Source organism: Dendropsophus ebraccatus, chromosome 5, assembly GCF_027789765.1.
Source record: "Dendropsophus ebraccatus isolate aDenEbr1 chromosome 5, aDenEbr1.pat, whole genome shotgun sequence".
NCBI lineage: Eukaryota > Metazoa > Chordata > Amphibia > Anura > Hylidae > Dendropsophus > Dendropsophus ebraccatus.
In genome coordinates, this window is record NC_091458.1 from 23988655 (window position 1) to 24005061 (window position 16407).

At 43.6% G+C, this 16407-nt stretch overlaps 1 protein-coding gene across 1 annotated transcript in view; it reads right to left on the reverse strand.

Annotated features, from left to right (window-relative positions):
* Positions 1-16407, reverse strand: part of TMEM135 (transmembrane protein 135) — a 271742-nt gene that overhangs the window by 51944 nt on the left and 203391 nt on the right. The window contains exon 6 of the mRNA XM_069969670.1: positions 10659-10705. Coding sequence (XP_069825771.1) covers positions 10659-10705 — 47 coding nt within the window. The remainder of the gene's footprint in view (positions 1-10658; positions 10706-16407) is intronic.

The window sequence follows — 16407 nt, forward strand, 5'->3', positions numbered from 1 at the left end:
TCTCCTTTAAGTCAGTGTTCGACTCCAATCAAAAGCCTTAGAACATGACAAGGGATTTATGCCAGAGAGTTGCTTTGCGTATTCTTCTTCCCAGAAAATTTCTAGTGGAACATGAATGGTCTATAAGTTTCCATACATCTTCACAACCCTCCCCTGGAGATATAGTTTACAGGGGTTTTACATGAAAGGCAGGGGAGACACAGATGATGTGTCTTTTATTAAGGGCCGGTTGTATGTTGAATGATGTCCTAACTACACCACTATATTCTTGGCAGAACTGGAAGCAAGTGTTACATTTCCCTACAGCACCACCACAGGTGAATAGAAGTATTGCACAGTGTCAATTGAAGTCAGTGAGCTATCTATGTTATACATGGAGTCCTCCAGAGAAAAGGATACTCTTAGCGTCTCTCTAAATTCTCTCATAATGGGGTATTTGAAAATGGGTTTTCTCATCCCGACAACCCCTGTAAACAAAGGCTGACACCATATATATCAATATGTTATTTCCACTTACCCCTGGAACAAGTAACATATGTATTTCTGGACTGGCTTCTGTATCTCCGTTTAGCACATGTGAAAGCGGCCCTTAACCCTGGAACATTACCGTCATTTATACAATGTTAATCTCTTGTTATGATATTCCTAACTACATCTCTCAACAAGGAAACCTATAATAGACCCTGAACATGACTTCCTGTAAGGCAGAAAGATTAGGGGCAGATGATAATTATACCCCCCATGTGTACCCATTCATATGAAGATGCAACTATTTTAATATATGAGCAAATAGTTGACACCGATGAACGGTTTTAGAGTAATTGGTGATGAATAGAGGAGACGTGTTAACGTATCAATACGGTCTGCCAGCTCTAACCTGCTGCACAAATGTGCCATGTATAACCAAGGAAAAACATACGCTGAATGTATAACACAGGAATGGGCGGCAGAGAAGAAAGAAGAAGTCTTGTCTGACTGAGCAGAGCTGTAGTGTAAAGTATGGAGGAGATCACGAGTGTAAAGTATAAAGGAGGGGCAGATCACCAGTGTGAAGTATGGAGCAGAGGCAGATCACTAGTGTAAAGTATGGAGGAGAAGCAGATTACAAGTGTAAAGTATGGAGGAGAAGCAGATCAGAAGTGTAAAGTATGGAGGAGAGGCAGATCAGAAGTGTAAAGCATGGAGGAGAAGCAGATCAGAAGTGTAAAGTATGGGGAAGGGCAGATCACCAGTGTGAAGTATAGAAGAGGGGCAGATCACTAGTGTAAAGTATGGAGGAGAGGCAGATGCCGCAGATCACTAGTGTGGCATATGGAGGAGAAGCAGATCACAAGTGTAAAGTATGGTGGAGGGGCAGATCGCAAGTGTAAAGTATGGAGGAGAAGCAGATCACATGTGTAAAGTATGGAGGAGAAGCAGATCACAAGTGCAAAGTATGGTGGACAGGCAGATCACCAGTGTAACATATGAATAAGAAGCAGATCACAAGTGTAAAGTATGGAGGATAGAGAGATCAATCTATCTATCCATCATCTATCTATTTTCTATCTATCTCCTATCTATCTATCTATCTATCTATCTATCTATCTATCTATCTATCTATCTATCTATCTATCTATTATCTATCTCCTATCTATCTATCTATCTATCTATCTATCTATCTATCTATCTCCTATCTATCTATCTTCTATCTATCTATCTATCTATCTCCTATCTATCTCCTATCTATCTATCTATCTCCTATCTATCTATCTATCTATCTATCTATCTATCTATCTATCTATCTATCTCCTATCTATCTATCTATCTATCTATCTCCTATCTATCTATCTATCTATCTATCTATCTATCTATCTATCTATCTCCTCTTCCTAGTGTGACACTCATACAGCCGGGGTGCAGATGTGATGTGAGCCGGGGGCACGTCAGGCCAGTAGATTTTCAGAACTTTGTGAGAAAAATGTAAAGTATGTGAGCTGTAACTTCATATGTAACATTAGGATAATGACTCCTGATTTACAGTGTGGAGCGCAGGGCCGCCCCCTCTGCCGCCCTTATCAGTCACTGTCAGGAGCGGACGAGGACATTCCGGATCAGGTTCCAGACACGCTCCCAATCTCCTGAGCGCTATGTATTGTTCTCCGCACTTCCTGTCATACAATTTAATGAATCTGGGCCCAGCAGAGATTTGACAGAAACATCCTTCCTAACAGTCCACATTATTAGTAAAAAAAAAATTATTAAAGAGCAAAAGTGGCGGAATTGCCGCCAGCCTCCCTGTCATAATGACAGTCTATGGGGGGCTCGCGCGCCTTCTCTCTCTCCGTGCTGAGAAATGAACATGTTCATTCTTCAGTGCGGAGAGAGAAGGTGCGCGAGCCTCCCATAGACTCCCATTATGACAGGGAGGCTGGCAGCAATCCGCGGTGCCACTTTTGCTCTGTGTGCAAGTAGTGTGGTGTCGTATACTTACTGAATTTCTGCCGACCCCGGACGCCATCTTGGGTTGACAACGTTGTATAACTTTGTAATGTGTGTTATTTAGTGAATAAATGTTAAACGCCGCACTACCCCTTTAATGTAGTATGTGATGGAGTCCTGCTTCGGGAGTATATGTTGGGACAAGCACAGAGTTCATTTCTTTCTAGCAATATTTTTCCTGTATTTTTTATTTTTTTCTCTCTCTCTCTCTCTCTCTCTCTCTCTCTCTCTCTCTCTCTCTCTCTATATATATATATATATGTTTGGTCTTAGTAAAGAGAAACACTAAGGGCCAGTTCACATGGAGTAAAACTGGCGGAATTCTGCCAGCCTCCGTGTCATACTGGCAGTCTATGGGAGGCTCGCGCGCCTCCTCTTTCCGCGCGGAAGAATTGACATATCAATTCTTCCGAGCAGAGAGGCATGGAGAGAGGATGCGCGTGAGCCTCCCATAGACTGCCAGTATGACACGGAGGCTGGTGGAATTCTGCTAGTTATACTCCATGTGAACTGGCCCTAAGGGGGAGATTTATCAAACTGTTGTAAAGTAGAATCGGCATAGTTGCCCCTAGCAACCAATCAGATTCTAGCTTTCATTTTCCAAAGAGTCTGTGAGGAAAGAAAAGTGGAATCTGATTGGTTGCTAGGGGCAACTGAGCCAGTTCTAGTTTACACCGGTTTGCTAAATCTAAATCATAAGGTGGAGAATATGGCGGTGGAATGATTTACTATATAACAATGCAGATAGAGATATCATTCCACGACTGTTTTCCCGATGGTTGGCGAGTATTTCCTCAGGGGTCACCAGTTTCCTTCCAGATGGAGCGGTAGGAGGATCAGATTGGAGTAATGTACGCAGTAACAATCTCCATCCACTATAGATGACTCAGCCACAAAATTGTTAGAAATTACCATTAACACGACGCGTTTTGTAACAAGCTCGGTGTAACTGTGAAACCATCACGCTTTACAACATACAGTAAACTGAGGCGACCTGTACAATGTCACCAGACACCATTCAGCACGCTGCGCGCGGAGCAGATGGAAACATACAAAATCCCCCAGATTAGTAGCAGCCGCTCTCAGGGGTCTGGTTAAAATCCAAAAAAAAAAATTCGGGAAACAAAGAAATGACTGTGAAAATTCGAGCATAGAAGATTATACAAGACGGCACCCAAGATTCACACCACATCACCGCGCTGCTCCGTGAGAACCGCGACCAAATAAATAGCACACGTAATAACATAGCAAAATTATTATCACATTATTAGTTGTATTTCCATTTCTATGAAAAAAAAAAGGAATAGATCCTGGAGAAAGAAAACACTGGCCAATCTTTTACTGGTAGAAGGGTCTCACAACTGGGAAACACTTTAGGCCAGGGATGGGGAACCTTCGGCCCTCCAGCTGTTGCAAAACTACAATTCCCATCATGATGGGAATTGTAGTTTTGCAACAGCTGGAGGGCCAAAGGTTCCCCACCCCTGCTTTAGGCCATAGCTTCACCATTAGGAACCCTATGTGGGAGATTTATCAAACATGGTGTAAAGTAAAACTGGCTCAGTTGCCCCTAGCAACCAATCAGATTCCACCTTTCATTTTCCAAAGAGTCTGTGAGGAATGAAAAGTGGAATCTGATTGGTTGCTAGGGGCAACTGAGCCAGTATTACTTTACACCATGTTTGACAAATCTCTTCCAATATGTGTTTATTAGGAACCTGCATTATAGGCAAGGTACTGGTGAAAACTGACAGAAATGAAAACACCAACATGCTAACGCGTTTTAGACCATTGGCTCTTTACTAGAGATGAGCGTGACTGGAGCATGCTGGACTCCGATAGTTTGCCATTTCAATACTGGTAGAAGGTGGATGCAACCCTAGCCAATGGCCTATGGTTGTATCCATGTTTTCCTTGTCTCCCTAGGGCTGCATCCAATTTCTTCAGCCGCCGGTAATTCAGTGGCGAACAATTTGACTGCCCAAGTTGCGCTCATCTCTACTCTTTATCCATACTCTGACTTGTTGCCAAGAGAGTGGTATATGGTTAGAGAAAGTTTGGATATGATGGGTTTTTCAATGCAGACTCTTTTGTTCTGGGAGCGACAAGCTGCCAGCAGAACTCTCTGGCTTCGGCTTACCCCTCCCCATAGAGAAGACATGACCGTTCATCTCTGCCTAATATTCAAGTGTAAGACGAATTCAAGTGTAAGACGTCATCTCAAACACACCTCGGACCGTCAGACCCCTTGGAACACATGGCTTTAGTAATGAGGTCAGGGTCGTCTACAAGTAGTCATTGGGCCAACCTGTGTACACCTAGAACATTACCTAGCTGTAGGTCCCAATCCATTACCATTGGCCCTGGTCCCAGCCACCTCACGCCAGGCCTGGCAAATGTAGTAGTGAGTAGTAATGCCAACCACTGTATAGGAGCAGAGTCCAGCAATGGACAGGGGTCCCTGCTCTTCTATGTACATACGCCAATTGAGTAGCACATCACAAATCATGGTGGTGAGTGCTACAGCATGTATTGCACCAGTGCACTGGGGATACACCTGCCGCATTGCCCTGGGCACTGACAACCTATACCGTGCCACTGTGGAGAATGCCAGCCTTAATATGTCTTGCAATAAGGCCGAAACTAAGCCAAGCCATAAGCCCAGGGGCGTAACTACCACCACAGCATCCAAAGTGGTTGCTACGGGCCCGCCACATCAGGGGGCCACATCCCTGCAATACACTGGGCTTTCTGAGCTGTCATCATACCACCAAGGGAAATGCCTACCATGAGGACACTAGGGGAGATGTCTACCATAGGGGCACTATCTACTGGAGGGAATACCAGGGGAGATGCCTAGCATATACTGCAGCAAAAAAAAAAAAAACAACAACATTTCTTTCCAATAGACTGGTTATAGAAACTTATAGAGATTTGTAATTTACTTCTATTTGAAAATCTCAAGCTTCCAGTACTATGAGCTGCCGTATGCCCTGCAGGAATTGCTGTATTCTTTCCAGTCTTACACAGTGCTCTCTGCTGCCACCTCTGTCCATGTCAGGAACTGTCCAAAGCAGGAGAGGTTTTCTATGGGGATTTGCTGCTGCTCTGGACAGTTCCTGACATGGACAGAGGTGGCAGCAGAGAGCACTGTGTCAGACTGGAAAGAATAAATCACTTCCTGCAGGGCATACAGCAGCTGATAAGCACTGGTAGATTTCACCTTTTTTAAAAATAAGTAAATAAAAAATTCTGTATAACTTTCTGACTTTTCCACTTTAACTGTGTATCTCTGATTCTGCCAATAAAAGATATGTTACAGGGGAACTCCACTCCAAAAAAATCCTTTAAGGGGTTATCCAGTGCTACAAAACATGGCCCTAGCTGAAGACAAGAGTGGGGCTGTCTTCCAGAGACAGCCCCACGATTGTCTCCAGCTTGGGCCATGTTTTTGCAGCACTGGATAACCCCTTTAAGGACTTTTTTTTGAGTGGAGTTCCACTTTAAGAGTTAACCGACCGAATAAAAGGACAAATCCTGAACTCAGTCAACAAACTTTATGTAGAAGAACAAATAACGCGGAGCCGCAGGAAATCACCACTTTTGCCGTCATCTCCAGCCCTTTGTCCGGACATCAATGGCAGAAATAGAATCTGCGAAGCTCAATTGCATTCCCAGCATGTGAGCTGTAATATCAGCCGTATTCTGTAAGAGCTCGGAGGCGTTCATGTAATACGCTGCTTTGTTACCAGTGGCCATAGAAAGCTTCTCGGGGCAGCTGGGATACACAGGCAGCTCACTATTATGCCACCGGCTACGTATTCTCCCAGGCCTGAGAACAAGAAGCTGCTTTCCTCTCCATTCTTCTTCTTTCTAGGATGACAGGACTATGATAAATAGTCACATCAATGCCTGCCCGGGACAAAGAGGGTTTTGTGATTGACAGGGGGAAACCACACAAAGGGAGGAGATTCACTGCGTCTTCCTCTGGGGATGGCTTTTTTAAGAGAGAGGCGCCTGAAATTTTAGACTTTGATGGCATCTCCCATGACTTCCAGATGGAGACGTTCCTGCTTCTCCATGTTTCAAGGCATTTAGGTGAAGTTACACCTGAGGGGAGGCCGAGGACGGAGGAAGGGGCTTATTGTGGGAACTTGTAATTCCTGTCCTGTACTGTACACACACAGCGCTCCTCATCCGCCTGCATGCTCCACAGGGTGACATCTACCATCATGAGGGTCACGTCAACACCTCAGCTCAGACTTTCTCTCCCTAAACAACTTTCTCTCCTTGGGGGAAATAATCACTGGTTGTAAATTACAAGGTTTCAATTCAAGTACACGACAACACAACAGTTGTAGACCCTCTAGAGGAGTCTTACCAGTCTATAAATATAAGGTATAATATGGGTGGAAAACCCAAAAATAAAACATTATATTTACGTTAAATGGAGAAGTCTGGCAAAATTACCAACCCTCCCCCGTTTAATCTCTGATGGGAAAGTACCTGCTCAGCCAATCAGTGACTGCCACAGTGTCCTGCCCCAGTCACTGACTGGCTGACTTCCTGAGCCTGGGTCATGATGTTGCAGGAGCTGGAGCCAGAGGAGACTGGTGGGGGTCCAGGAGTGGCGATGCAGCGGTATAGGGGCACGGAGATGAGTAAGTATACATTTTATATTATGTTCCCGCACCTCCTGTCTGCAGTGGATTTTTAGTTGTGGTCGGACATCTCTTTTAATATAAAACAGTGGCCTATTTTTCAATGATATGGCCGCCAGAAGTGCCGTAGTACATGGGATTCTTGTTTTGTCACAACCTGGTCCGGTCTTCAGCACCATCTTAGCTTGTGACGTTGCTGATGCTCGTTCCTGTTCGGGATTGTTGTGCTACCTCTCCCTTCCTCCCACAGCTATTATCAAAAAAGATGGGCCCACCTACTAATATGATGTGGGCATTACTAGGGGACCAAGTGTAGGCAAGAGGGAATTGCTGGAAATTGCAGTGCCCGATTCTAAAGTTTACCAGGAAGTTTACCAGGCAAGCAGCATTACCATAACCTTTTTGGGAGGAGGCTAAAAAAAAACCTTCCACTTTCGACATGGAGCCAATGTCGCATTAAAGACATCGACAAACTAATGCTCAGAGGCTATTGCTTTCTTAGATGGTACATGGTCATTCCCAATGCAAAATCACACGGTTCCAACCTGCCATGTGCCATACATAATACCAGTCTCTTATTATATGATGGAGGGCCCCCTCGGGCATCAAAGCCTCATCGATAACATAAAAGAAACAGATCGCTGATCTCAGGGAGACCAGCTAAACGATAACACTGCCGGCTGCCGGTTAAAGCGCTCAATGCAGTGAAATCCTACGTACATTGCTCCCTGGGAAACATGAAAATGCAAAAGAAGAACCTGTGGAGCCTCATTTAAAAGTCTGAAAACACAGGACTAGCCAGATATCCCTCTGGGAAGGACCCGGCCAAGGGGTGGCTCCAGTAGGGAAACCACCAAAACCACCATATTAAGTCAATGTAATAACAAGTGAAAAACCAAGGCCATGTATCCAGCCACATACAGCTGTTTCAGGGTGTTGCCCCTCATCAGTGTGGAGCAGGATTCTGGCTAGGTGGGAGCAATGCCTAGTAAGAGAAACAGATCACTGATCTCAGGGAGACCGGCCAAATGATAACACTGTCGGCGTCTGGTTAAAGCGCTCAATGCAGTGAAATCCTAGGCGGATTGCTCCCATCAATAACATGTCAATCAATCCTGTGATGTTCATAATTCCATAACCATTCCTACTAGAGGTGCAATTTCAATGTTAAGGAGTACGTATAACACTCAATCAGTGGCACCTTTCATGTTCTCCCCCGGGGAGCTGGGTGAGGGAATATGACACGTCCGAGTCTATGACACTGATATCAGTCAATGGTTTCTCACGGAATTAGCAGAGATTAAGATAAGACCAATCAGTCTCAATGGGAAACTCAAGTAATGAAGTCATTGCCACCTCATATCTGAGCTTCCTGACATCAGTGGTGGCACTGTCTCCAAACAGGTCAACAGGGATTATCACTATCTTCTATTTACCAGACAAACAGATCGATATATATATATATATATATATATATATATATATACTGTCGGCGTGTTCCCATTCTAGGCATCAGCCATAATTGTTGTTTTAAATTCTCCTCCAGCTAAGAAGGTTCCTAAGATTCTGATCATTCTGTTCTTCTTGGGTTATTAACAGGATCGCTGTTGGTTATCTGACTTTCGGCAGACTAAGCGCACAGCAGCACAGTGGTTCGCACAGTTGCGGTGTGCTGGGGTCCTACAAAGGATAACATCTTTGTTTAAATTTCCTTTGTGCTCTCCCATATTCCGCAAACATAATGGGGGAGATTTATCAAACATGGAGTAAAGTAAAACTGGCTCAGTTGCCCCCGGCAACCAATCAGATTCCAACTTTCATTCCTCACAGACTCTTTGGGAAATGAAAGGTGGAATCTGATTGGTTGCTAGGGGCAACTGAGCCAGGTCTACTTTACACCATGTTTGATAAATCTCCCCCATTATGTGGCTAGCAGTAGAACATTTTTAATACTTTGGAGGGACTCGGCCCACACTGGAAGTTCTGTAACCCAGTGATTTTCCCTATGTGTAAGGGTGCATTTACACAAAAAGATTTATCTGACAGATTTTGGAAGCCAAAGCCAGGAATGGATTAGAAAAAGAGGATAGATCCCAGTCTTTCCTTCATGACCTGATCCCTGTGTAAAGTCTGTTCCTGGTTTTGGCTTCAAAGATCTGTCAGATAAATCTGTCTGTGTAAACGCACCATCAGAAAGACACTGTGCTGTCTGTGATCTCTGCTGATGCGGTAGCAGGCCATGATGACAGGTACACTTTAAGGCTATGTTCACACAACGTAAAATAACGGCTGTTGCTTTCACCGGCCGGACTTTTGCGACCGAAACTACGGCTGTGGAATTTCAAGCATACGGACTAGTCGTGAAACTACGGCCGCTGTTTAATTTTGCTTCCTAGCATGTTTTTAAGCCGGCTGAAACGGGTCATTTACTTTAAACACTGCGCCCAGCTCGAGAAACCACTCAGAAATTTTTTTACATCAAAATCAAGTTTAATTCGGCAGATATAAGTTTTATATTCGCGTCCGCATTGAAATGTTCTTTTTTCACAGGGACGTATATACAACGGCCGGTATCTGATACGTAGTGTGCATTCCAGGGATCCCAGGAGAAAATAAAATGCACAAAAAGCCTTTAGATGCACTCAACGATCTCCCACTGATTGTTTGACACCTTTCCTACTTGTCTATGTTTCTCCTAGCCCCAGATTCAAACTTTTACAAATGATCCCAGTTTTACATCATGGCCCCCCGGCCTAGAAACTACAGCTCCCAATACGCATTGCACCTCAGGGCCAACTACTGCCCACCTCCTTCTGATTTTGCTTTGGCTGGGTGATCATCGATAGGTCAGTTACAGTTACAGATGAAGTGTTACAGCTAGCCTGGCAACACAGGAGACAGATCATGTGACCTCTGTCTCAGAGGGGAGGGGGAGGACAGAAGAGTGGAGACAGAGTGGACCAGGAAGTGAGAACATTCAGCAGCTTCAGGATGAGCTGCAGACAAACTGACCAATTCACGCAATATAAACCTATTACACACAAGCTTAGATTATGGGTGGGGATTGAACAGGGTTAACCAGAGTCCCCCTATAAGAGCTGAGACACAGCAAGTGTTATCCTTATATTACAGCTGATTCAGCTGGGATCGGCTCTGTTCCTGGTCTTTTTACCTCTAGATGTCCTAGTTAGCAGTTAAGTGGTAAAATGGGGAATTCCCTTTTAGCTACTTTCTATTTGCCAAAAGAGGGCGCCGTCTAGTCAGATTGTAGCATATACATCTGTCGCACAATACACAAAAACTTTGAAAATGGTACATACAAGATTTAGACAAGTAGCATGTTGGCATGATCAGACAGGTAGCGCCAAAATTACCATAGCTCAGGCGCCACAATAGTAAATCAACTAGTAGAAAACAGGAGATGGACTGTATAGTTGAATCCTGTGGCAAAGTGATATAAATCTAATAATAATGGAGTATGAGTGATAGTAGTACAACACGGAAAGCGACACCTACCTGAAAAAGAACATGTAGAGAGCAGCTGTGATGCAAAACAACAGGACCTACAAAGGCAAAGAAAAAAAAGCGATGAGAAATTAGAGTACACAGCATATAAACAACGAAACAACTATCTTCCACATTACAATTAGGACTAGGATACATAATATAGTATATAATGACTATAGTATCTGGTCAGCAAGCGTGAATTATCATTCATATATATATATATATATATATATATATATATATATATATATATATATATATGTAGAGTATATATGTGTGTGTATATATATATATATATATATATATATATATATATATATATATATATATTTCCCCCCCCCCTTCAAAATCAGCTGATCCCAGAAAATTATACAGATTTGTAAATTACATATAATTAAAAATCTCCAGTCTTCCATTACTTATCAGCTGCTGTATATCCTGCAGGAAGTGATGTACATGCGCTGGATTTAATAAGAGGCACATCAATTGCACAAAAATCTACACCTGCTCTAAAGCTTTTTGCCTGGTTTATTCCTGTTTCCAGGCATTCCTCTTTTCCGGCACTCACCATAAAACTTGATCTTTTTTCAGTATCCAAAAGACATATAAACAAGAGCCCAGAGACACACGGCCCCACAGCCTCTAGCCAACGGCCCTTTCACGCTTCCCAGAGATGCCTTGAGGAAGTGTTAGGAAGCGTGAAACTGTTCTTGGCTAGAGGCTGTGGGGCGGTGTGTCTCTGGGCTCCTGTTTATTATCTTTCTTCAACAGTGCAGGATAAGTAATGTAATGTATGTACACAGTGACCCCACCAGCAGAATAGTGAGTGCAGCTCTGGAGTATAATGCAGGATGTAACTCAGGATCAGTACAGCATCAGTAATGTATGTACACAGTGACCTCACCAGCAGAATAGTGAGTGCAGCTCTGGAGTAGAATACAGGATGTAACTCAGGATCAGTACAGGATAAGTAATATAATGTATGCACACAGTGACCACACCAGCAGAATAGTGAGTGCAGCTCTGGAGTATAATATAGGATGTAACTCAGGATCAGTACAAGATAAGTAATCCAATGTATTTGCAAGGTAATACGAAAAATATTCTATACACGTCTACATTCTTCATACACCACCTTGGTCTCTTCAGTGGGTGTTGCTTCCTTTTGGCTAAAATGAGCTAATTTGCATACTATTTTTCCCATGTTGCACTACCTGGCAATATTTCTGCATACACCAACCAGGTCTCCTCAATGAGAGTCAGTGCCCCCTGGAAATACCCACATTACTAAAAGCCAGATGTAGAAAAATATTATAAATTCTCCTGTCTCCCAAAGACAGGGAATGAACCTTCCCTTACATGAAAGCGGTAATAATAAGACGCTGTACTCAGGGCAGAAATAGCAGCCATTTCCAGGGAGGAATAAGTATAGATGAGCCGCGATGCATAGCAGGGATAAGATCACAAGTATGTCTTGAAAGGAATAGGCTGGAGCCATAAAGGTTATGAGGCTGGAAGGAACTGAGGTGCCAGAGATTCTCCTTTTATCTGCAAGCCATGTGAAATTCAAGACAATGTGCGGTCTTACATTCAGGGACAGCAGCCATGATTCACTGCTTAAGGAGAGAGGAAAGCAGCTCTGAGGGTGACATCCCATCTGAAGGGTCTTTCTTCTAGTTTATTTCTATAGGGGGGAAAAATTCAACTAAACGGGGTATCTAGCTTGTTTTGGCTATTTAACTGCTGCCCCTCCCAACATTGCCGCCCTAGGCACAGGCCTTCAGCATAGGCTAATATGGCCCGGCCTACAGATACATACGTATGAGTCAGCAGCTTTCAGAAGTATGAATTTTAAAGGGGTTGTTCACCTAAGAGCTAAAAAAAAAGCTGGTTTTACTCACCAAGTCCCCCTGAGTATTTTGAGCCGTCTCTTGTCTTTCTAGCTGTTACCACTCCTGAGTTACAATTTTTTCTAAAAGCCGATCTATTTCCAAGATGGCGCTGGACAGGAAACTACATTTCCCATCATGCATTTCCCTGATTGGTCTGTTTGCATACTCGCCCCCCTTGGCTTTCTTTCCTACCCACTGCTGTCATTACTATTGCACAGTAAACACAGGACTGTTTTTTCACTTCACCCCAGTATGTATTCCATACTAGCTGTTGATGTAGCAGAGCTGTCACGCACATGGTGTAGCTATGTTCTGCATAGGGGGCATCTGTTTGCCGGGGGGGGGGGGTGTAGTGTAGGTTTAGATTTCTGCTTGCTGACTGTGAATGAAAACATTCTAGTTCACTTACAATACACAGAGATGTGACACAAAGTTAGGTACATATGCCTGCATTCACTGACAGCAAGCATAGAGCAAGATAGAACTATAACGCTTTATTACGCTATATTACAGAAACTTAGGCTGGAAGCAGCACAGGTGCATAGAGATGATGCAGATAAAGTCTCCAAGTCAAGAGACAGCTAATCCGGCCCCCAGAAAGGAGATCACATGTCCTGTGACTATAAAGGGAGGGGTAAGAGGAAGCTGAGCGTGGTCAGAGTGGACCTAGAGTAGAGGATTTTACACATCTAGAGTGGATGAGAATGAGAAAAAAAGCAGGGAAAGGGTGAAAGATAGGGTATACATGTATATTAGACATAGAGTGGTATTGGGAAGAGGGGTTGTTTAGAATATTGTTTTTGTTACCCGGATGACACTTTTAAGTGACACTCTCATGACAAGTCACAATTTTAAGGGGTTTGAATAAAAAAAGATTAATCACCGTATAATAAATATTTCTGCAACTTTATCATATACTCTAGGAGAATTTTATTCTTGGATGTTTCACAGTTTTTTGTTCAAAATTGCCACTTTTAGGCTATGTGTCCCACAATGTGATAATAAGGGCAAATAACGGCCATTACTTAGCAGTTTTTAACAAAGGGGTGTGGCTTATTTAGAAGGGGGTGTGGCCTATCTAAGCCCATCACATTTATTATTCTTTAAGCAAGTGGGCATAAAACCAACGCCCTGCCCTTCATCTGTTGTAAAACTACAATTCCCATCAAGCCTGGACAGCCAAAGCTTTAGGGTCCATTTACACAGAAAGATTATCTGACAGATTATCTGACAAACATTTGAAGCCAAAGCCAGGAATGGTTTTGAAAAGAGGAGAAATCTCAGGCTTTCCTTTATGACCTGATCTCTGTTTATAGTCTGGTCCTGGCTTTGGCTTCAAATCTTTGGCAGATAATCTGTCAGATAATCTTTCTGTGTAAATGGATCCTTGGTCCAGATGTATGAGAACTGTAGATTTGCAACAGCTGGATTGAAATCTAAAGTCTTTATTGCATATCCATAAGAAATAGTTGTACGTTCCAGTTTTTGAACACCAACGGGTTTCAGGCATCAGATTTCTTTTATTCATGGGGAAAAAAAGACAAATAATACATATCTATACAACTAGGCCAAAAAAATTCAAAAAGGAAAAAAAATATCCATCATTTCAGTGTTTGGCACATGGACAGCCACCAACACACCATATTTTAAATGGACCTTTTATAACATTGGTGCATCTTGCATCAGCACACTATGTAAAATACCAGTCTTTAAAGGGGTACCCCAGAGAACATTTTCCTTTTTCAAATCAACTGGTGTCAGAAAGTTATATAGATTTGTAAATTACTTCTATTTAAAAATCGTCAGTCTTCCTGTACTTTTCAGCTGCTGTATGTCCTGCAGGAAGTGATGTACTTTTTCCAGTCTGACACGGTGCTCTCTGCTGCCACCTCTGTCCATGTCAGGAACTGTCCAGAGCAATAGAAAATCTCCATAGAAAACCTCTCCTGCTCCGGACAGTTACTGACACAGACAGAGGTGGCAGCAGAGAGCACTGTAGCAGACTGGGAAGAATACACCACTTCTTGCAGTCAGATTGAGGACGTGTAATGTACGTGAAGGTGGGGTGTTGGTTAAGGGGGTGGGTGACTGACATACTTGCAGCGGTCTGAAAGATGTATTGCGGGTATGTATTCACATAGCAACTGACAGGACCTTGGATTGTTGTGTGTGGAGCTTCCCTTAAAAACATTTTTCTCCGGAGTACCCCTTTACTAAATCCCCTTCTTTGTGTTTGAGTTCTTTACCATTTTCAAGACCACAACATGCTGAACAGGACACACTAACTAGACTAGACAATGCTCTGTGAGCTCTATTCAGCACATCAGAAGCACAAATCTCACCGATAATCCTGAAAAAAGTATCAGGTATCTGGACGTTGTATAGACGCGTAACAAAGATAACAAGAAGCAATAGGTATGTACTGGTCTTGGGATTGCTAAACAGGTATGATTCCATTCAATGACAGCAAGCGGAGCTCTTGCAGATGTCAGGGGGAAGAAACACAATGTGATCTATATAAAGCCAGAGGCCCCCTTTATGACATATTGCCCACCATAACACCTTCTTGTTGCACTCCACAGATCTAGACATTCTTTTTAGCTCCTTAGCGCTTTTCTGTGAAAACGTTAAGTGCGCGGCAGAGGCTGTAAAGTCATCCGGCTCTCTGATCTACTGGATACCCTTGAAGTTGTAAGAGATACAAGAGGGAGAGATTTACAGGATGCTATTAATATTTGTACCCTCTCGAGAAATCTTAGAACTGGATCTGCCCCCTCAAGAAATTGCCAAAGCTACTTTACTGTCAATTACAAGCACATCCTACAACGACTGCCTATGGGGCTGCTGAAAGGTTTAGGGGGAAGACGGTGACTTTTTGCCTTGAAATATTATATAATGATATAATAAAAGTCGTGTAAACCTCATTATTATAAAATAGTCTAGGAGGTAGTCCTGACATGTCTGGTCTGGTCAATTCTCCACAAATTCACAAGTCTTCTCAGCATTTTTCTTCCTCTGTTATTCCTCCTGGAAATGTAGGAATAAAGCGACAACTTGAGGTTTCAGTAGAGGATTTCCCTACACAGTCAGCTCTGAATGGTCAGCGTCAGTATGTAGGCCCAGCCATTGTGCAACAAATCCACACTTGCTCGGAGCAGGTGTAGATTTGTATTATGATTCACGCCTGTGAGTGGGTGTAAATCATGATAAATCAGGCACAGGTGGCAGGGCCGGGACAAGGAGTTTTGGTGCCCTAGGCAGAGAAGGCAAATGGCGCTCCCCCCCTCCCCGGGGTATAGCCCCCCACATACAGTAGACCCTCCTGGCTGCCCTCACATAGTTTATAAACAGGGGGCCAGTTCACTGTCCCTCAGAGCGGTGGAGGGTCGGACAATATGCTGCGGCTATAGGTGGTCCGCGGGGAGCCGTTGCTGCTGGAGGATGACACTGTCACATGAGGAGGAAGTAGAGTAGAGGATCATACTGTTCATCTGTCTCTGGTCCGGGGGTGGCTTAGGATGATGGAGTTGTAGTTCTACCACAGCCCCACAGGAGCATGCTGGGAGTTGTTGCATACCTCCCAACTTTTGTGCAGAGGAAAGAGGGACAATCACGGCAATGTGCCACGCCCCCCATAACCGCATCACCTATTACCATTACATAAGAAACAAATATTATCACCAGTATGCCCTTAGTACCCTCTTAGTATGCCCCTTAGTACGCCCTTAGTACCCCCTCAGTATGCCCTTTAATACCCTCTTAGTATGCCCCTTAGTACCTTCTTATTGCCCCCTTAGTATGCCCCTTAGTACCCCCTTAGTATGCCCCTTAGTACCCCCTTAGTATGCCCCTTAGTACCCCCTTAG